Source organism: Astatotilapia calliptera, chromosome 13, assembly GCF_964374335.1.
Source record: "Astatotilapia calliptera chromosome 13, fAstCal68.1, whole genome shotgun sequence".
NCBI classification, from domain to species: domain Eukaryota; kingdom Metazoa; phylum Chordata; class Actinopteri; order Cichliformes; family Cichlidae; genus Astatotilapia; species Astatotilapia calliptera.
In genome coordinates, this window is record NC_137434.1 from 18,988,801 (window position 1) to 19,010,261 (window position 21,461).

Consider the following 21,461-nt stretch of genomic DNA (forward strand, 5'->3'; position numbering starts at 1 on the left):
TTATTACTAGAGCTACAATAATAAAGCAATGAGGAGGGGGGAGTAATAAATATGAAATAATGTATTTATGATGATTCCATTTGTTTCACTATCCACTCTGTGCAGGGCAAAGCTTATTACATTTTTAAACTGTAGAGATACAATCATTTTACTGCTGTAAAATCCAACTTTTGTCTTATTTAAAATATAAATCTAATATAATCTGCTTCTTAATGTATGTTCTTTAAAATACAGCGTGTGTTTTTTAATATATTATAATTATAATTATTATTATGTGGACATGCATATTAGATCGTTTTTTAGTGAAATATAATCCCTCCAGAAAGGCAGGAAATGCCCAGAAACTTACTTTAAAACTAAATATGTTCCCTAAAACGGTGACAGAGCTACAGACCCATGACAGCCTTACACAGGTAGCCAGCAGCTATGACCAGCACTACTTGTGCAGTTAATAAAAGGACAGGTAATGTTTGTCGCGCTGTTGCACACACAGCACGCTCGTTTGTTTCAGTTAGTCAGTTGCAACAAGACAGCTTACCAACGTGTACGTAATAAGCTAATACTCCTGTGTGCTACACACTACAGGGTACGCTGTACACCTACTTACTGGTTTTGTCGCATCAGTCTGTGTCTCTGAGTTAACTTGTGTTTCTCCTACAGCTCCGGACCGCAAAAAATGCGCGTGCTCTTTGTGAGCTCGTTCCCGGCTCGTAACCAGCGCGTTCTGCCGTCGAGGGCGATCATTGGTTAAATGTGATCATGTGACTGATGCAAGCCAGATCCTTTTATTTAGCAAAACTATGATTAATAGTTAAATATTATTGTTGAGGGGCACAGACAGGACTCCGCACGCACACACACATAAAATAAATAAATAAATAAATAAATAAATAAATAAATAAATAAAATTTAAAAGTTGCCTCAACAAAAGGGCACTTTGGGCACTCATCAGGAAAGGGGCGGGTGCTCAAGCCCCTCTAGCCCCCCCCCCCCCCCCCCTCTGCACGTCCCTGATTGAGAATAACAACCCAGTAAATAGGCCTGTATGTGACATTTTAGCAAGCGGAACCAGCAGAAAATCCTGGCTGGATTTCCCTCCTTACTATGGATTATTGATCGATCGTTTCATCTCTAACTCTAAATACAATAAATAACTACTGTACACGATATTGTGAAGGATGCACCCTAAATTTAACTGTGAATTTAACTTCACAGTTTGCGCACACCTGTCTTTATTATGTCCGCAATTATATCATGCAGATTTAATCCTGTTCATTTATTTATTTATTTATTTATGGTGGTGTTCGTCATTGCAGACAAAGTGCATGATCATGCAATTAACCTGGGTATAAATTACTTGCTTTGAGAAGACTGAAAAAACAAAGGAACCGATGGAGATATTGTCAACACATAAGCATTTCCTCTGTAAAAGCAAATGCAGTGCAAACTCGTGGTCGACAGTTTGCACTGATATACTTGCCATACCCGAAATGACAGTTTAAACCGCGAAAAGTGACATTATGTTGGAAACTTCCCTAATTACATCACACGTGATCACTGACAGAAGGGAGCGTCGTAAGCGAACACATTTTATCCTTCCGCCACAAGCACGAAATAATTCTATTATCTCGCTTTTCGGGGTCAGAACGATTACTCGTGTAGGCATTTTGCTTTTCAGCGCGTATTCGTAATTAGTAGAAGCATATTAGAGACGTGTGCGTTTGTCAGGTTTCATTAAGCGGGTGGGACTATAACGATGAAGGCGGCGTGATACATACTCTAAAATCCCAGCCTGCTCTACCTTCTTTTTTTCCTTCTGTGGAGGCCATGATGGGAGCCTGAGAGTTCAGCTGGAGCTAGAGGAGCGAGAAAAGAAGATGATTTCACGGGACGGAACTGTCAAATCAGCCTGTACACATTTCTGAACTTTGTATAGTCTCTATACATCGAAGGTGGAGCCTGTCACTTTTTTTCAGATGTGTTCCTGGCAATCAGTCGATGACAATGTTAAATCGTTAGGGGGCATTTGGATCGAAAAAGGAGGTAGCATTAGCTATTGTTGCTAGCTAGCTGTGCTAGCTAGCTAGTTAGCTAGCGAGCTAGCTACGTCTTAGTGACTGGATACGGGTTTAGAGAACCGGTGAGTTCTCTGTCTTCTTGCTGTCAATCGCGGCAGCTGCCATTGAGCCTTCAGCTTGGACATTTCACGGCATTCTGAAGTATTTTCCTCTAAGGACACCTGCATGTATTTTATCCGGGGGTGTTTGCAAAACGAATTGCAGGATTGGGAAAGTCGGGCCTCCGCGGAGGAGCAGAGCAAGGCCCGTCTTTATGATCCAGAGGAAGCCTTTCTAATCCTACCGACAGCCACCGCTACTGCTGGCTAGCACTTCTCTGTCAGGACCTGGAAAATTCAGCCGTGAGCCACCGAGAGCAGACCCAGTGACTGCGACATAATCGGCCAAACCGCCAATACTAGATTACCCCATATAGACTCCTGTCACCTGCTACAATGTCGTCGATTATAAAAGAAATGGTCAGTCGGAACAAAAGGAGATACCAAGAGGATGGTTTCGACCTGGACTTAACATGTATCCTTCTTAATTTGTAAAGCTTTCGGGCCACTGGTCACTAACATGGTCTAGCTGCACTGGTTAAGAGCACTGGAACCAGTTCGGTGGAGTAACGTGAGGTAGATGGCTCCCCTGCTACTTATCGTAGCTAGCTGCTAGTTGGTCCGACAGCGCAGCTTTGCTGTCACCCAGCATGTTTGAAAGATGGTGGATCTGTCAAAGCGGCACGTATGAATACCACACTAACATCACAGCTGGAAACCTCTGTTAAGCTGGACATTGGTCTCTGTGTTTAAATGTGACAGGGCATTTAGCCTGGGTGAACCTGGGTGAAGGTTGTGAAATTGTTAGTCATTTGGCCATATTTATCATTTTAAATCTGTGCCTCTCGTAAGCATATATGATGCGTTTAGGATTTGTTTTAGGGTATCTTTGGCTTTTATTTACATCTGGATTTGCTACCCAGGTTTTTAATTTTCGGTGGGTTTCTCGTTTGTTTTGACACAATCGAGCAAATGGCTAAAGTACTCTTGCCCCTCTTATCTGTGTTTCTTAATGGATTTAACGTTCACTGATGGATATAAAACTCCTTTCCCTTTTGTTAAGATGGCTATTAAAATATTAAAAGAAATTAAATTTCAATCTTCACAGCAGGACTGACACTGACAATAGCTGACCTCACTGGCGCAGTATTCCCGCTTCTAAAGTTGGTACTTTTGCTTATTTGGCTTGTGGTAAGCTAGAATAGCAACTTAAGTGGTTGACTTTGGGCAGCTAAATGCAAAATGTAATTTGCTACAGTGCTTAAAGTTGGTTAATGGTAAAAGTTTCAATTAATATGCCTTTGTGTTGAGATCACCTCTGAGTCCCAGAGTTTGACATTTTTGGTTTTATGGCGGAATTAAGTTGTCAGATCATATCCTATTGTTTAAAAAAAAAAAAATTATATATATATATATATATATATATATATATATATATATATATATAAATAAAACATAAATACATTTCTAAGCAAACTAAAGACAATACAAAGCCAGCTTCTCAAATGTGAAAACTTGATGTAATCAGTTTACTGTAAGAAGAAATTAAGACGTTTGAAAATCCCACCTGGGCTTTGGGACTTTTTCCACATTATTATTGGGTGGTGTGTGTGTGCTGGGGGTGGGGGGTAGGAATCTGAAATTGCAGATTAATCAATAATGGAAGTTCCAACCCTATCTGGTTCCTTAAAGTATACAAAGAGTTGAGCGGCCTGGAGTGTTTATGTACCGAATTTACTTTTGTTATTGTTAGCAACTTGAAAACCTTGCTGAGTGGCGTTTTTTGTTCTTTCTTTTCTGAAAGTGCAGATGTAGAGCTGAGTGCTAGTTACCTTGACTTGACACTATAGATAGAAACATAGTGAAGTGATTTCAGGCAGAGCTGTCAGCTATGATGTATGTGTGACTGCAGATGCTGATGAAAGGCGTGTCTCACAGTATTTGATCTGATGTTTCTCGCCTGCTTTTATAATGTGGTAAATCGAATGTCATGTCTTGTCAGTGGCAGGACTCTTGTGGTATACCTCTACAGCTTTGTGCAGGTGTGAATAGGGTACACCACTCAAAAGTGGAATCTTTCTTTGGTGTGAAGCCACCTCTTGTTTGGATGTGGGCCCTTTCGAATTATCCCTTTTATCATGTTTGGCACTATGTCTAAAAACAATATGGGCTTTCTGCAGTTATGTAATGCAGTATCACAGTTCTGGGAATTGCCCTTAAAATAGAGTTGCCAGTGATCTTGTATCATCATTGCTGTCTGAGTGCTCTCTCCCTCTTACCCTCTCAATCCACCACCTCTCCTCTCCTTTTGCTCTTTTTCTTTACTACTCCCACTCCTAATTCTCCCTCCCTCTGCTTGCCCCTTTTCCTCTGCTCTCCTCCTTTCCTGTCCTCCCCACCTTAGCTCCTGCTGGGTCCCACTCTCCCTATCTCCCCCCCTCTCTCGTTCTCAGTTGTGGATTTGGCATATGCATAGAGCTGAGGCAGGGCTGGCTTTTAAGAAAAGGCGTGTCTAAAGCATCAGATTTTTTTTCCTCCTACTTGGAGCTTCCTTCAGGGGTCCAGCATATGAATCTCTTTCCAGCTGCAGAAACCAAGACCCCCATGCTCTGGACTGAAGTTCTCCCTGAAGGTTTGTAAAGATCAGTTAAAGTCTGACTGGACCCACTTTGCCCGTAGATCCACGGGTTAGAGTAGCCCATTATAAAGCATTAAAAACTAGTTTTTATCTCCTAATTAGGTTTTTGAGCCCTTAATCAACAGGTTTATTATAGTACAGGATATACAGCTTAGGCGGCTGTGCTGAGTTTCAAGGAAGTAGCTTGGCTGTATGCAAATAACCTCAAAGATTTGCTATAGGGCTGGCTTGAATTTATGTACGAGGCCTGTGTTGTGCATAGCCTGGTTGCATGGGGTTGCGTGCAGGCACTTACTGAAATCCTCTGATGGGGTTTTGCTGAAAATTTCCCCCAAAAATGGCTGAAACAGCATTAATGTCTGCCATAGTACAGTTGACCCGGGTTTGTGGAAAACCTTTTTTTTGTACTTGTAGGTCTGCTGATTGAACAATGAGCTGTGTGTATGCAGACTGAATCAAAAGAGTTGACCTTGTGGGCTTTTTACATCCACAGGTTCTTGTATGTGCACTGCACACACCAGGAAAGTTGAGGGCTGTATAGAGGCTGCCGGCTGTGCTTTCTCGCCAAAGCTGTCAGATGCGTGTGTCAAATTATTTTGACCATTTAAAAAGTGATTTGACTCTGGGGGGGGGGGGGGGGGACAAAACGAAACACATCCAATTAGAAATATTCAGCCTTTCTATTTTTGACGTTGTGGCACAGGAAGTGTAAGAAAAGGTTGCCCTTTAGTCAGTGGTTAAAGTGTGAAATCCCACAGCTTAGACTGACGAGCAGACTTCAGTTACAGGTAGGCGTTGGAGCCGAGCCTTCAAGACATGCATGCCAACCAAATTATTCTTTTTCAGTGCAATGTGACACTGATGTGCGCCTTTAAGAGTGAATGTATGTCACCATATAATTGGCCACGACATTTTCCTCACCGTTCTTGCGGAAATATGGAGCCATTTGAAACACAAACACCACCTTTTTCTGCACCTGCAAATTTGCAGCTCGGCGCATTTGTTTTTTGAGTTAACTTTTTTTCCCTCTTCCTTACATGTGTGACTTCATGTTTCCCGCTTGCAATCTCGCAGATATTCAAATGTCTCTGGCTGAATTCAGACTAGATAAGTCGAACATTTGCGATCATCCCAATATAACTTTATGTTCTAAAAATACATGCAGAGACTCTACTCATGCACCCACATGTGGGCCTGGCTGAAGCAGGAGCACGGTTACTCCTGCCGTCACTGCTTGCTTCTCACTGTCAAGGCCATCTGTCACAACATGCACGCACATACTGGCCAGCACCCCTCCCCTATTCTCCTGTCTATCCATAACTACAATCACACTCTTATAATGGCGTGGACTAAAACTTTTCTCAACCCTTTCACTCATGTCTGCATTCTTGAAGTTGTGCTGTAATGGCAAATTCTTTTAAGCAGTCCTTTCCTTTAAAAGCTTTAGTTCTGACGCTGGGAGCCTTGGTAGTAGCTCCCTCTTGATTTCCTGCAGATTGTACATTTCCTTGACTGCTTGAACAGATATTTACCCAAATATCATTGCAATGGGCTTTCCAGCAGAGAGACTTGAAGGCGTGTACAGAAACAATATAGATGATGTAGTACGGTAAGTGTGATCTCGGTAAAGGGTAATATAACAAACATGCAGTTTATCCTGCAGTACATGAGTTTATTCGTTTTGCTCTAGCACTTTGATCTCATATCGATCTAATGATTTTATTATTTTTCTGCGGACAGGTTTTTGGATTCAAAGCATAAAAACCACTACAAAATCTACAACCTGTAAGTTTCTACATTTTGTTTGCATCTGAGCTCATCCTTGTTTACTTACCAGCTTCCTCTTGTGTGATTGCTAACTGGAGTTTTCTGGGGGGGATTTTCTTGACATTTCAGCTGTGCAGAAAGACACTACGATACTGCCAAATTTAACTGCAGAGGTAGGCTGCTTCACATTTTCTATAAATGCTGTTTTTAAGAAATAAAAGCCCTGCTGAAGGCCTGATGACGCACAAGGTCGTCAGATCTCTCAAAATACTCAGCATCTCCCTGCCCACCTTGTCTATGCTGACCTGTTTGCACTGTCTCCCCCCCCCCCCCCCCCTCTCATCACAACTTTGCGTGGGCTTGCATCCCGCCACACCTCAGTTGCACAGTACCCCTTCGAAGACCATAACCCTCCTCAGCTGGAGCTTATTAAGCCGTTTTGTGAAGACCTGGACCAGTGGCTCAGTGAGGATGACAATCACGTGGCGGCCATTCACTGTAAGGCCGGGAAGGGCCGCACCGGAGTCATGATCTGCGCGTATCTCCTCCATCGTGGGAAATTTCAGGAGGCCCAAGAAGCACTTGACTTTTATGGGGAGGTCAGGACAAGGGACAAGAAGGTGAGATCACGAAACAAATGCTTTCAATTCCGAAGGCTTTATTACTTTTTAGAGCAGTTGCATCAAGCAGGGCAGTGACTGATGAGCCACATCCTGCTTAATTGGTTTCAAATTGAAAGTAAATTTCATGTTCAAGCTAAGAAAAAGAGAGGGAGACCATACAAGATGACTGAGTTGATTTTCACTAATAATTATCAAGGTTGCAAAGATTTGAACACACATAGAAAACAAAGATTTGAACACACATAGAAAACAGAAGCATAATTTCAGGCACCAGTGCTCTGTTTTAAGAAGTAATACATATTAAACGGATAAACTCGAAGGTGATCTCATGTTGCATCCTGCGTCCCTCATCTGCGTCAAAACCACGGATGTCAAATTCATTTTGCATTGTGGGCCACATGCAGATACGGCCTACTTAAGTGTGCCGAACCAGTGAAACTCCCTTTTCTGTCAGTCTAAAAAAGTTTCACTACACATTTAATCTGCGAGATATTTTAACATAAGTAATAGTACTGTAGTTTCATCAACACATCTCAGTTTTACTACATGATTAAAAAATGCTGCTTTGAGCTTAAAATGTAAGAAAAAGACTGTCCTGTAATTATAAAATGAAAAATATTTATTTTCTTTTTTCTTTTCGCTGTAATCAGACTTTAAAATCATACATTTCTATAGTAGATAGTGACTGATTGGGAGCTTTCTGTTATTTGTTTATCTGTTACTTATTTACAGTGGTTTAGTATGACTGGCTGTGGGGGGAAAGCCATAAAACTTATAAAATACACTTAAAAGTCTCAAATTCATGTCATCCTTTCAATTTTTTTCAAAGCCGTCCAGTGGGCCAGAGTGGACTCTTTTCCGTGCCAATTCCAGCCCCTGGGCTTTATGTTTGGCACCCCTGGATTAAACATTGTTGCTTTTGTTTGCAGGGAGTAACGATCCCGAGCCAGCGTCGCTACGTCTACTACTACAGCTACCTACTGAAGCACCAGCTGGAGTACAAGCCGGTGGCATTGCTCTTCCACAAAATGGTGTTCGAGACTCTCCCTATGTTCAGCGGGGGCACCTGCAGTGAGTCACGCTCATGTTCAACTTCAACTCCAATCTAGGGCGTAGGCATGCATACCGCTGTTCAGACAGAGCGAGGGCCTTGCATGTATGGTGCACCGTGGGGCTAACCCACACACTGCAGCGTAGCACCGTAGGGCATTGCAGGTCATCTGTGGTGGAGCCAAGTTGTCCTCTGCTGTTTCTTTTTTTTATTTTTTTTTTAATAGCCTTGTTGAGTACAGCTGAATTTCGTGCTGTATTTAACTAACAAGGGCGGTTTTGTATCGATCAAGTCTGCTTGTTGCTGCTCACAGAAAATCCCGGTGAACCAGATCCCCACTGGTTGTCTTAATAAAAATTTCAGATTTTTTTTTCCACAGGAGCCTTTTAAGATTTTTATTAGCTCCGAAAACTGCAAAGCCGAGCCATTAATCTAAATTTTTTTTGGCTCCTCTCTAGTGAGAGACTTTTATAGGATTTCGTTTTCTATGCTCACCATCGAGAAGAACTACAGCATGCCCTTCTATAGAGAAGAGCGCATCCTATAGTAGTAGCTACATAAGCACAGGTTTTACATGTTTTCCTAAGGCCGAACCAGGAAGTAACTTAAAGTCGAGAGGAATTTAGATGGCAGTAATTTTAGCAAACAATAGCACAGCACTCAGTAAGTCACTGACGGTAACAGCCACTCAGTTATGAGTATTTACATATCACTGCATGTTTGCTCAGAGTTTAATTGATATGACGGCTGTAAAATGTCTGCCAACATTTGCACTTGTTCTCCCCTGTTGACGTAGTGACAAACGCAAGCAGTCCAACCCGTTTGATTTATTTTTTTTTAACAGCCGTCAAAACCAAATGCTTACTGCAGTGCTAACTTTAGTGATTTCCCCAAATTTCTAAGCAAATAATGTCACTCTTAATTAAATTTCATTCCCTGCGTTTCATTTTTCATGTTCACATGAATGCAGAGTGTTTAGCTGCATGTAGAAAACCTTTTTTTAGTGTTTAAATAGTGCTCTGTTTTAGCCTGAGGAGGGGGTTAAAAAAAAAGTGAAATAATTCTGCTTATCTGCTCAAATGCATCTGAGTCATACGATGTTGTGCTCTCCTCGTATCTGAATTTGTCCATTTTTAGCTGTCGGTCAGAAAAAGCAACCTGTCCTTCCTTCATGTCTGTGACTTCTTTACCCTAACACGTGACTGTGCTGCAAACCCCTGACTGTATCGATCCTTCCTTCTTTTTTTCCCCTGCTAACCCTCTGCTTAAAAAGGCCCTATTCTGAGTTTGACGTCTTTGTATGTGCATCGCTTTTTTTCTGTTTTGCGGTTTGTTTTTCTAGCTTTTCTAGTTCTTAGCTCACTGCAATGATAAAATAGAAACCAGTTTAATTGCTAGAAACTGCTCAATGTCAAACACTTCTCTCTTTATTTCCACCAAAGAAAACTGACGCATTTTGGTCGTTTGATTTTCAGCAATTTCAAAGTTCCCCGTTTGTTTCTTCCTCTTTGTGTTTCTCATGTGCACACTAGGTGCCTTGTCAAACGTTTTTGTAAGATGCACAACTCTGCTTTGAAGCCACGGATTGAATGTTGTTGTTAAGAAAAGCTATGTAGATGTAAATATTTGTGTAGAGCTCTTGTGTTTTGTACCTGCTGTGCTGTCAAGCCCCTGACAGGCCAGCCAGGCCCTGTTTGTGATAATCTCCTTCTTTCTCTCTAAGGGGACAGTACCATTAAAAACAGGAGCGAGCCGACCCCTCAGGGCTTCAAGAAAGGGAATTGGCATTGGGGTAAATGAGCCTTTCATCCATTATTATTTTTTCACTCATTTGTTTTTATATGGCCCCAGAGATCCAGAAGGCAGGAGCAGTCTGAGGTAGACATGTTGCTTAGCAGGAAAGGAAAAGCTTAGGGGCACATGAAGTCATCTCCAGCACCACCATCCACCCTGACAGGAAGAAGAAAGGGTTAAAATTCTTCTAAATGCAACGTGTTGTGCTGGTCCAAGACCAAACCAATGACTGTCTATCAGAATAGGGTCCTGTGTCTCTGGTTCTGGGTCTATTTGGGTGTTACATTTTGTGGCCTGTTAACTTTCCCTTTCTCCTCCTTAATTTTAATATAATGTTTTATCACTTTTTTTTTCACTTACTCAGTGGGTGGGAGGTGGTGGTGTGCTGTGCCATTTTCTTTTGTCAAACTCATGTAATAACACTTGTATCCTGTCTCGCCCTCCTGATTTACTCCCTCCTCCACTGTCGCTCACTCCTCTTATTGTGCTTTCTGTCTCTTCTCTCCCACTCCCCCCTTCCCCCTCTCACAAATCTCACCCATCGTGCTCCTCACCCCTGTACAACGTCAACACTTTTTCCAGATCCCCAGTTTGTGGTGTACCAGCTGAAAGTGAAGATTCACACATCGAACCCCGCTCACACACGGCGCGAGGACAAGCATATGTTTTTTGAATTTCCCCAGCCGCTCCCAGTCTGCGGAGACATCAAAGTGGAGTTCTTCCATAAACAGAATAAGATGTTGAAGAAGGTTAGTTGTCTGTGTTTGGGAGATTTCATTGCGGCTTCATTTGCTCAGTCTAATTTAGGAGCTTATTTCAGCCACTGTATGCCATAAAGTGACTAGGTCACAGAACGATAAGACGACTAAGCATTTTCACACTTGGCAGGGTGCCAGCAATTACGGTTTTATTGCCACAGTTCTCACAAATAAACCAAAAATCAAAAATGTGGTATTTTTAATATCTTGGGTCTCTGTGCTGCAGGCCAGTTTTGTCCCAAAAACTATTAAAAACAGATCAATTAGGCACACCATTGGCATGTTCCTTCAGGACCACAAGCAGGGCAACCAGTTTATTTTGAGGTAACTCCCTCATTCGCTGTCCTGCTGCCATAAATACTGAAATTTATATTAACCCACAGCTGAAAATAGACCCCAAAAAATGCACTGTTTACTCCTGTTAGTAGTGTTTGCTAAAAACGACACTGGTTAAATGCTCGCTAATTTCCTAAAATGGCTGGGTGCAGTTTTTAACAAACGCTTCTGAAACAGGAGTAGAATAGTGCATTGGTAGAAAGAAATGTACTGGGTGCACAGCAGTTGAAAAATACTTAAACTGACTAGTGCAAGGCTGGCTTTTCTCTGAATTTGTTGACAGTAAAAAATGGACCATCAGCCTTAGCTAGAACAACTGATTTTGGAAAGAAACCTAATCAAAAACCTGTAAAGTTTCCTTTCAGTACTTCATTCACTCAATCTGTTGTAACCTCTCCCCCTCCAGGACAAAATGTTTCATTTTTGGGTGAACACTTTCTTCATCCCTGGACCAGAGGAGGGTGGGGACAAGATGGAGAACGGGGCAGTTAACAGTTTAGAGAGCCAGCAGGGGCCACCAGGGCAGGGTCTTCCGGGACAGGGACCTGGACCAGGCCGACCGGGACTGGGCCAACTGCAAAGTGCCGAGTGCAAGGACAACTGGAGAGAAAACTACAGGGAGGAGAAGAAGGAAAGCAGCAAAGAAAGCGACAGGGACAAGGACTATCTCATCCTGACACTTAATAAGAACGACTTGGACAAGGCCAACAAAGACAAAGCTAACCGCTACTTCTCACCAAACTTCAAAGTAAGTGCTGTAATCTTTCTGCTGTTGAATAACCGTATATCTGCTGTCAGTTCACTTTGCATTTTTAAACTGAAAAGAGCAGCGACGAGACTTGTTTGTGATCATCTCGTCTTGGTTTCCAGGTGAAGTTGTACTTTACGAAAACCGTGGAGGAGCCGAACTCCGAGGCTAGTACTTCAACATCAGTCACCCCCGACGTTAGCGACAATGAGCCAGACCATTATCGATACTCTGACACCACTGACTCAGATCCGGAAAATGAACCTTTTGATGAAGAGCAGCACACACAAATCACAAAAGTGTGAACTCTTTTTAAACAAGAAAAAGGAAGAAATTATACAGCAGAAAAAAAGGAGAAAACTTGAATATAAACTCAAAAGAAGAACCTTTGTCCCTTCCCTCCCCCAGACGGCAATAGAATATCATCATGTCAAATGCCAATTTTAGGGGGGAAAAAGATGAAATATCCTGACCAATATATTGTTTTGTTTTGTTTTTTTCTCTCTCTGGCACGACCATGAACCATGTGCGAGGTATTGACACTGTTGCCCCATGGGAAAAGGTGCTGTAGCTATAAAACTGTGTTTATATATATATACATACATATATGTATATACATATATACATGCATATATAACAAACTTTTTCGTGTCAAAGACAATGGAAAGAGTACCACAATCAGGAGATGGGAGTTGAAGTGTGGGAGAAGCTAGAATGATATACGAGGACTATGCTGCTCTTCTCCTGTCTAAACCAAGGCCAGTGCTGCAGTCACTTTGTTTCACTCCCTCTCTTCTCCTCTCATCTTTTACTCTCCCCCACCCTCCATCCTCTCCTCCTTCCTATATTCCTTTACTGTGAATGCTTCTTGTGCTCTTTGCAGGCTGTCTCACGTGACTTTTGGCCTTTGTGCAGTGCAAACTGCATGCGGGCAGTGGGTTGGGGGTGGGCGGGGGTTATAAAGAGGCTGTGATGATGTCTAAAGCATTGCCATTCCTGTTCCCACTGTGTATATGTTAAATTATGCAGAACAAGGCATCCCATGTAATTGTTAATGTTTTTTTTATCCTAAGATAATAAAAATATAATACACAAAACAGCAGGGAGACAAGTGTTTGCAATAATGTTGACACTACATTTCAAGGACAATGGTGAATTTGCATGTATTAGAATTGGCGTCCATCCCTAATAAATGTATGCAATGTTGTCTTTTTTTTTTTTTTTTTTTTTGATAATGAAAGCAGCTTTGAGATTCTTCTGCGTGGGGTTTCCCGCTGCTTTGAGTCATGCTCACAAAATTACATCACAGCTTTATGTAATAGAGCTGCTGTTTTCCGTTAATGAAAATCATGCAGAATGAAAATGAATTTCCAAAGTGAATTTTTGTCATTGGGCGTCGCGGCTAGTGCGGTCTTCTAACTTGACACCGCTGCTGTCAAATGAAGTCGTAATTTTAAATGACGGTACCCAGACCCTGTAATCTAAATTTTTAGCATGTGTGAGACGGGACTTTAGTGCAGAGCGCTGTCCCTGGTGAGAAGGGGGAGGGAAAAAAATGCTGTAAAGCAGGTTGTCGTTGGAGCTGTGTTAACAGTAACTTCCTGCTTTAAAGGTCAGTGCTGCAAATAGCGAGTGGGACCTGAGTTAGGGAAGTGATGGAACGATTGTTGTTAGAAGTTCAACTGATGGCGAAAAGCCCACTTTAAACAAATAACACTGAGTGGAACCAGGGAGCTGCGAGCATCTAATGGCAGTGTAGTGGTGAGAAAAAGCAGAAATTGGTTGATTATATTTGGAAACATTGCTGCCGATTGGAGTTTGTGCAACCTCGCTTTCGTGGTTTTTACATTTTTGCCAAGTACCAGTAGATTTTTCTGAGAAGCAAACTGACCTCTGAACCCTAATAACAACATTAACATTTATGAGCCAAAGCAGCCCGACTTCATACCAGAGTATCAGCGCTGCATGTGGAGTGGCTTCTGCTGGTTAATAAAGGCGTTCTCCATATGAAATGAGCAGAGGAAGGAAAGGCTGCCAGCCCAGGAGGGAGGTGTGCGAGGCCTCTGGTAGTCGAGCCTGCTCTGCTTGCAGGCTTGTGTGGTTCCCCAAATGAAAGGGTAATAGGATTAACAAGCATGTTGCTGTGATAGCAGTGCAGAAAGTGGCAAGACCCTGGCTAAAGCTTGGCCCAAAGTCTCCTGATAATAAAATAAAGTATGAATTAAACATATATTTTAAAAATTGTTCCACCCCCGGGGGCTGGCAGTCGCATAATCCCCTTCTGCTCTATTAAGACTCGGTGCCCGGCTCTTTCGTGTTGATAGAGACATCAAAGCCAACCAGCGCAGCGTCAAATGAGACAGGCAGCAGTCGCAGGGGCCCAACTGTAATTGGCTGAGCCGAGAAGGAGGGAGAGACTCTGGTAGATTAATAATGAATGTGCTGTGCTGGGCTGAGAGACCAGAGAGATGCCTCAGCTCTCCACAGGCACACAAGACTGAAGCGAACCAAGAGCCGTGACTTCAGCCAAGTTTGAGAGTCCAGCTCTTTGCTTCTGATTGCTACTCTCATCACTTAAACACTCCAGAAACTGCACCTGAAATATGAATCGAAATGTATTGCCTCATTTGAATGTCTTGAGGGCTGGCTCCTCAGAAAAAATGTTTGATTTCCCCCACATTACCATCTCTCAAGAGGTGAGGCACCAATGGAGAAGCAGGAGATTTGGAGGAATGTTTGCTTTGCATAACGTGAATGTGAATTTTCCTTCCGACATGTGGATTAAACAGTACATTATACATCCAGCAGAACAAAGATGGAAGATGATACAGCGTTTGCGGATATGATGTGGAAAAACGGAGGTGTTGGTTTGTTACAGTTAGAATCAGCTGGTAAAGACTCCCAAAGTTGGATAACTAGCCGTATTGATGGATGTGTTTATGCTTATCCTGAACCTAAGACTAATTAATTAAGAATAATTAAGAGATCTGTACACCTTGGTGCTAATTTTTCCAGGTGGTCACTTCCAGTATTGCAATGAAAATAGAAATCCCAGCTGACCAAAAAATATTTGTCTCACATACCCGAGGAAAACTGATTTTAATCTATAGAAGTACAATCTTTTTACTACTTAGATAAAAGGTGTGTGTGTGTGTGTAAGTTGTTTGATTAAACTGAATATATTATCCTAATAGTATAAAGATGTTAATCTCAAATGTAGCTTAATGGCTTGATGTTAAGATCCTGGGTTGAACCCCATTTTGCCTTTAGAGCTGTCTTAAAGGTACAGTAAGTATTTTTTCAGGTTACGTGATAGAAAGAAGTGATTGCTGTACTCATAAATATGCATTGATTAGTGTATAATTACATCTTCTAACACTTGATGTGTTCTCATAAACTCAGAATTAATCCATTAAAAGTAAGGCGTGGGCAGTAGTTTATTTTATTATAGTTTTATTATAGCCTATAATTTCAGGCTCAAGTTTCCAACGATGTTAAATCCACTTCAAGGAAGGTTTCACTGATGGCCACTAACAGTGTCAAAACACTGTGCACTTGAATTGTGAAGGGCAAGAAAACAGAATGCGGTTGACTCTGCAATTTACTGAGATCTAGTTGTGAGACTTTACACACTGTACCTTTAACTCTTTATAGCTTAGATTCAACAAGGTGCTGGAAAAAGTCTCCAGAGATTTTGGTCCGTATTGATAGCATCACCTAGTTGGTGCAGATTTGCCATAGGCATGTTCAAGAAATCACTGTGAGATGATTTGAGCTTTGTGGTCTTCTGCTGCTGTAGCCCATCCAAGTTTGACATCCTGTGCATTCAGATATGCTCCTATGCATACCTTGGTTGTATCAGGTGCCTTCCTTTTACCTCGAAGCAATCTGCCCGTTCCCCTGCGACCTCTGAAATCAACAAGGCATTTTCATTCATTTCAGAGAACTGCCATTCACGGAATATTTCCTCTTTTTTGGACCATTTTCTGTAAAATCTAGAGATGGTTGTGTGGGAAAATCCCAGCAGATCAGTGGTTTCTAAAATACTCATACCAGCACAGCTGGCGTCACTGACAATGCCACCTTAAATCATCTCTCTTCTCCATTCTGATGCTTGGTTTAAACTTCAGCAGGTCGTATTAACGATGTCTGCCTGCTGTTGCTGCCATGTGAGTCCCTGATTAGTTATTGCGATAACAAGCAGTTGAACAGATGTACCTAATTTATATTTTACTTCCTAGATTAGATAATTAGTGACTAATTAAGGAATTCATTCAGTGAACTTTGCTCTTCAGTACTCATTTTAACCAATAAAAATGGTGTACAATGGTGAATAAAAATGTTACAGGGAGGACCTAAAGAGAAAAGTCGGGAAAAAACAGCTTAAATCTCTGGGAGCTCTTGTGATAGACCCCAGAACCTGCAAAATGACAACCAGGTGAATACTTCTGCACCGAGATGTGTCTAAACGATGATACTGAATCAGAATTATACATCAAATGTTCATGAACCTTTTGGGTTTTTTTCAGGCTGTCACAATATTGACTCAATAAGACCGTGTATTATGTCTTTATTTTTTTTAATTGACATTTAATTATATTTATTTTGTGGCATGTATGGCCTTCCACAGTCTAAGCCTCTAACTACTGTGAAAAAAGGGGGAGGTAAAGAAGCTAACACCAAAATACAGAGATTTAAGCATAGTATTATGATGAAATGACAGAGGGGAGGGTGGGGGTCAGTTTGGCCTACAAAGAGAAGTTAAGTCCAAGCTGGTAACCCCATTTCCCTTCCATCTGTTGGTAGCAGTTGTAGAGCATGGCTGCACTCACCAGGACCTGGCAACCCATCCCCCAAGCCCTCTTTCTCTGGCTGACTGCACAGCTGTGTTGCGTTTGGATTAGGCCAAGAATAAAACAGGAAGTAGAAATTAAACAAAAGCTTAAACACACACACACACACACACACACACACACAGGCGCTGTAAGTTACCAAAGACTCAGCAGCAGCACGAGTGACAGGCTATGGAAAGAATACACATACTCACACGTGTGGACCATCACAATCTCAAATACACACACACACACACACATATACATATATGTGTGTGTGTATATATGTATATTTATATGTACACAATGACTGCAGTATGAAAAAGTCACACACTGCCTCCAACAAACTAACATGAGCCCAGGCCAGACCACAAGCTCATGCTCACACCTATGGTCTGTCTGCATCCTTATTGCCTCTTCATGGTGGTCTGCTGTGAGTCGAAACTCCCCCAAATCTATCCTGTAAGTGCCAATATCAAAGTATTTTTTTCTTTCTCATGAGATGACACGTAAACAATATAAGCCCACATACATCGCGCAAATGGGTACGAATGAGATAAAGACAACATAAGTTGCTCCGATTACTTATGCATTCACTCTGATTATTATTCGAGCTGGCTCCCTTCTCCCATTTTTTTAATTAATCCGCCACATTAAAGCTGGAATCCCATCCAGCTTTTCTTTGAAAGGAGATTAAGACAAATATCACAACAGACACTGCATTCGTCAGCATATGATTAAACCTATATTGTCCTTTTTACTCGTTCAAAGTAGGGAAAGGGCCTTCCGAACACCATAAAACTCAGTATATTTTTTTGTCATTATTTCTCTCGTTTGTGAACTTCTGCCGTCTCACTTTCAGCAAATCCTGTGCCTGGTTTCTCTTTTTTTCTTCTTCTTGTGAATGCCCCAAAATAGCCCCTCCGATAGCACACAGGAACTATGGTGAATGAGGAAGTGGAATTAGGAAGAAGAAGGAGACGTTTGGAAACATGTAGCTGTAGGAACGTATGGAGCAGCACGACTTAGCAGGAAACAGTGAAATCCATTAAAGTGCTTCTCGTCATGAGTTTGGACCAGCTGTTAATGAATATACGGTAAATGTTTTCAGATGTAATTTTTACTGTCAAGACCTGAGTCACCTAATGAGTCACACGAGCCCTGCTCTTGTGTGTCTGTGTGTGTCTGAGGGAGAGTTTTTGTTGACATGGATGTGCCAGCATGCTTTGTTAGCCTGTGTGTGTGTGTGTGTCTGTTTATGTGCGTCTTCATGAATAAGAGAAGCACATGGAAACACTTACTGTATTGCTGTCGCCACTGACCCCTCCCCCTTCCTTAAGATGCATACACACTCACACACACACTCATACTTATTTCTTCTGTGATCAATGAAGAGCACACATGTGTCCAGTGTACTGAATGAGAGTCAACATTCATAGCCTGCAGCAGAAAAAAAACATGAAAGGAAGCGTATCAGCTTTACCATGAGCTACACACACACACACAAATCCCTGCAACAGGAACTTGCATTGTGTGTCACTTAGGAACCCAGCAGTGAAAAGTGCTCGCGCTGCAGGGCTTCTTCATATATCTGTGTGAATTTGAGCATGTGAAACTGTGCGTTCGTACGCCAGAGTATATGCATATATCAAACTTTACTTTGACAGGCTCTGTTCTCTACCTGACTTTTACCCTGAAATCTTAGAGCAGGCGCAATCCTTCCCCCGAGCCTCATCCTTGCTCTTTTCTCTCTCTCCATCTAGTGTCATCAGGAGGGTAATATGAGGCATATGGCTGCTGATGACAGTCCCTAATCCTCACGCTGATAACTGATAGTTACTCGCACGCTCCTCATCCCCATCTCATCCTTATACACCAAGAACAAGGGAGGGAGATGCAAGCACGTCTGCCGATACTCTTTGCTCAGCCTCACCGTCTCTCCACTCTGTGTCTCGCCCAGCTGAGAGTCATTATCTGAAATGACTGATGTGAGAAGGGCTGATGGACAAGAGCGATATTAGTGTTTGTGCTGGAGAGTGAAAGTTGGAAATGGTGCTTCAGAGTTCAGACTTTCGGAGTTCCAGAGAAGAGAAACTGCTTCACGGTACATGAGATATGCGGGGGAGGGGGTATGTAAATACTGTACATCTTGACAGGTTGTAATGATGTAGTGGAAACCCTGACACCCACAAGCTCTAATAGTTTGTAAAGGTCTCTCGATAATAAACACACTCTCTACAAACACAGATGTATATGAATATGCAAAATCTTTAGGGAAAGGACCGTAAACTTTCTGGTTTCCATTGCCGAACGGTGATCACTCATCTTCCAGCTGGCTTCATCTGCACACAGGTAAACAGTCCATGTGCAGAGCACTGGCTCTATTACAGTGTCAAAACCTCAAGCTATGTTTTGACAACATTAACAACTGCACTGTAAGCATGCACCAAACAGGAAATCTGGGCCCAGATTTTTTAAATCCATTTTCTGGATATGCACTGGCTACAATGAAATCCCCAAACAGTAGTTGGTGCCAACAATGGCCATCAGATGATAGCCAATGGCGTATTAGGCTGCTAAAAAAATGTTTAATTAGATATTAATGATGCAAATTATAAAACCAGCAAACTGTCCCACTGCAAGACAGATGCAGAATTAGTGGTTACCCCCACTTCCACACTTGATTTTTGTCTTCATTGGTTCTGTAGCGTAGCAGTTTACAAAGTCAGTCTCCATAGACTTCCATGTTAAAATGGCCAACTCCATGGCATTAAAAAGCATTTTTACACCCTGCCAGAAAATATAGCTTTCACATCTATGGATAACTTTCCCCTTTATAACAATACTGAGTGGGGTCAAATAAATGCTATAACTCATTCACCTGGTTAGTTATGCTAGGAGCATGACCACATTAACTGGCAGCTGATCAGTAAAATCAGTGTCTGCTAAGCCTCACCTTCACTACTTCCAATCATTAAACTGCACCTCTTCCCTGTGTGTGCCTTTTGGAGCATTTTTAATAATCTGACTAATATTACAGCTTCATCCGAGGTATAGACCATCACAGAAGTTGGTGCTTCAGTTTTGATCAATTAAATTCTAGTGATGATGATGTAATGATAGTTAAACTTACTTAAGTATACTTTCTATACTCGGACAGCAAAAAACAAATCTCCATGTGTGGTGTATGTACCCTCCATCCCCCATCTAACCCCCAAGTGTTTCCCCAGTCAATTTATATTTACAGCATAGAGGGAGGGAACCCACTGGCAAAACTGGCAATATTTGCATTTACTTGAGCGATAGGGTCTTCTGAGAGTTAGAGGCCTGCAAAAAGTCACGTCACATGACTGCACATTCCTTGAAACTTTATTGTTAAATGTTCTGGTGAATAAGTTTCTACGCAAATACAATTCTTTTTTCTCTTTACCAAGAACATGCTGTTGTTTCATGGGTGTATCTGAGTTTAACCATCTGTAACAGTTGTCTCACGACTCCTCCAGCAAAAAAGGCTCCTCTGTGCACTCCATCCTCCCCATCGAACTGGCAAAATGGTATGGCTGCTTGTGTGTGTTTGTGCGTCTGTATGTTTGAATGTGTACACTTATCTTCAGTGTGTGACTTTTATTTGAACTGTGAAGCACTTTGTAGCTGTGTGTTTTGAAATGTGATATATAAATACAGTTATTATTATTAGTATTATTAGTATTATTATTATTATTATTATTAATATTATTGCTCCTGTCTAAAAAAAGTAATTGCCTCCTAAACCCAATAACTGATCGTGCCACCCCATCATTCACATCACCCTGGAGCAATTTTGTGCGTTTTTCTTTGCTGAATTGTTTTTATTAAGACTTTGACTTAGGCCACTCCAAAAAAAGTCATTCAGAGGTGAACTTGGTGGTGTGTTTTGGATCATTGTCCTGCTGCAGTACCCAAATGCACTTAAGTTTCAGGGCACAAAATGATGGAGAGACAGTCCTCTTCAGGATTTTCTGGTAGTGAGCAGAATTCATGGTTAGTCCTCCGGATCCTGAAGCAGCAAAGCAGCCCCAGACAATGACACCACCACCACCATGTTTGACTGTTGGTATGATGTTCTTTTCTAAATGCTGTGTTAGTTTTACACAAGATGTAACGGGATGCTAGCCATTTAAAAAGTTAAACTTGTATCTCCACAGTCCACAAAAAATTTTCTCAAAAGTTTCAGTGATTATCAAGATGCTTTAGTAAAAATATTTCCTTGGAATGTGAAACATGTACCGGTAAGTGGGGAAATTGTGTAAAAAAATAAATACATTTTTCTAAAAGTGCAATTCGTTTTTAGATAAAAAAATAACATCCCATTTAATATCAGAGTCAATTATCGGTGAACCTTACTACCCAAGCTGTGATTTCATGCAGATATGGTTTAAAATGCCAAAAGTAACACTTCAAAGCATGATCCAGTCCATGTATGCTAAAAGGACAGCCATAAACATAAGAAAGTGGTCACAGCACCACACAGAAAGCCAGTTTCCTTTTAGACGATGGTATCGGTGGTTGTTTTTCAGAACATCTTTTACAGCGGCAAATATCTTGTGTAAACCAAAAGTTCCCTTTTTCTAATCTGTTGCAGCTTGGTATGCATTTATTTAAACGTTCTGACATACCTGTAAACTACTCGCCTGCCAGTGTTTACGAGGGAAGTTATTTTCATCGTATTGGATGATACCTCTAGAGGAGCCGTGAGCAATGGAAATTTCTAGTGTGAGTGTGTGTGTGTCTACGTGCTTGTATGTACAAACAAGTGACA

At 41.6% G+C, this 21,461-nt stretch overlaps 1 protein-coding gene and 1 long non-coding RNA gene across 3 annotated transcripts; both read left to right on the forward strand.

Annotated features, from left to right (window-relative positions):
- Nucleotides 1-1,807: 1,807 nt before the first annotated feature.
- LOC113035041 (phosphatidylinositol 3,4,5-trisphosphate 3-phosphatase and dual-specificity protein phosphatase PTEN) lies at nt 1,808-13,038 on the forward strand. Of its 2 annotated transcripts, XM_026190287.2 has the most exons (10): nt 1,808-2,591; nt 6,279-6,363; nt 6,495-6,539; nt 6,651-6,694; nt 6,903-7,141; nt 8,074-8,215; nt 9,919-9,987; nt 10,572-10,738; nt 11,490-11,831; nt 11,954-13,038. In XM_026190287.2, the coding sequence occupies exons 1-10, from the start codon at nt 2,513-2,515 to the stop codon at nt 12,134-12,136; spliced, it is 1,395 nt and encodes a 464-aa protein (XP_026046072.1). In that variant the 5' UTR covers nt 1,808-2,512; the 3' UTR covers nt 12,137-13,038. The 2 variants fall into 2 exon arrangements, with proteins under 2 accessions (XP_026046072.1, XP_080144322.1); XM_080288196.1 differs by lacking the exon at nt 9,919-9,987.
- Nucleotides 13,039-17,606: 4,568 nt separating this feature from the next.
- Nucleotides 17,607-18,905, forward strand: LOC145419760 (uncharacterized). The gene is made up of 2 exons (XR_013901100.1): nt 17,607-17,760; nt 18,427-18,905. It is a non-coding gene; the product is annotated as an uncharacterized LOC145419760 (long non-coding RNA).
- The last annotated feature ends 2,556 nt before the right edge of the window (nt 18,906-21,461 follow it).

Bases quoted from the DNA above. Each gene is read 5' to 3' on its own strand.
- LOC113035041 (XM_026190287.2), top strand. From the start codon at position 2,513: ATGTCGTCGATTATAAAAGAAATGGTCAGTCGGAACAAAAGGAGATAC. The intron at 6,540-6,650 runs GTAAGTTTCTAC...TTGACATTTCAG, and splicing joins CACTACAAAATCTACAACCT to CTGTGCAGAAAGACACTACG. The intron at 10,739-11,489 runs GTTAGTTGTCTG...CTCCCCCTCCAG, and splicing joins AGAATAAGATGTTGAAGAAG to GACAAAATGTTTCATTTTTG.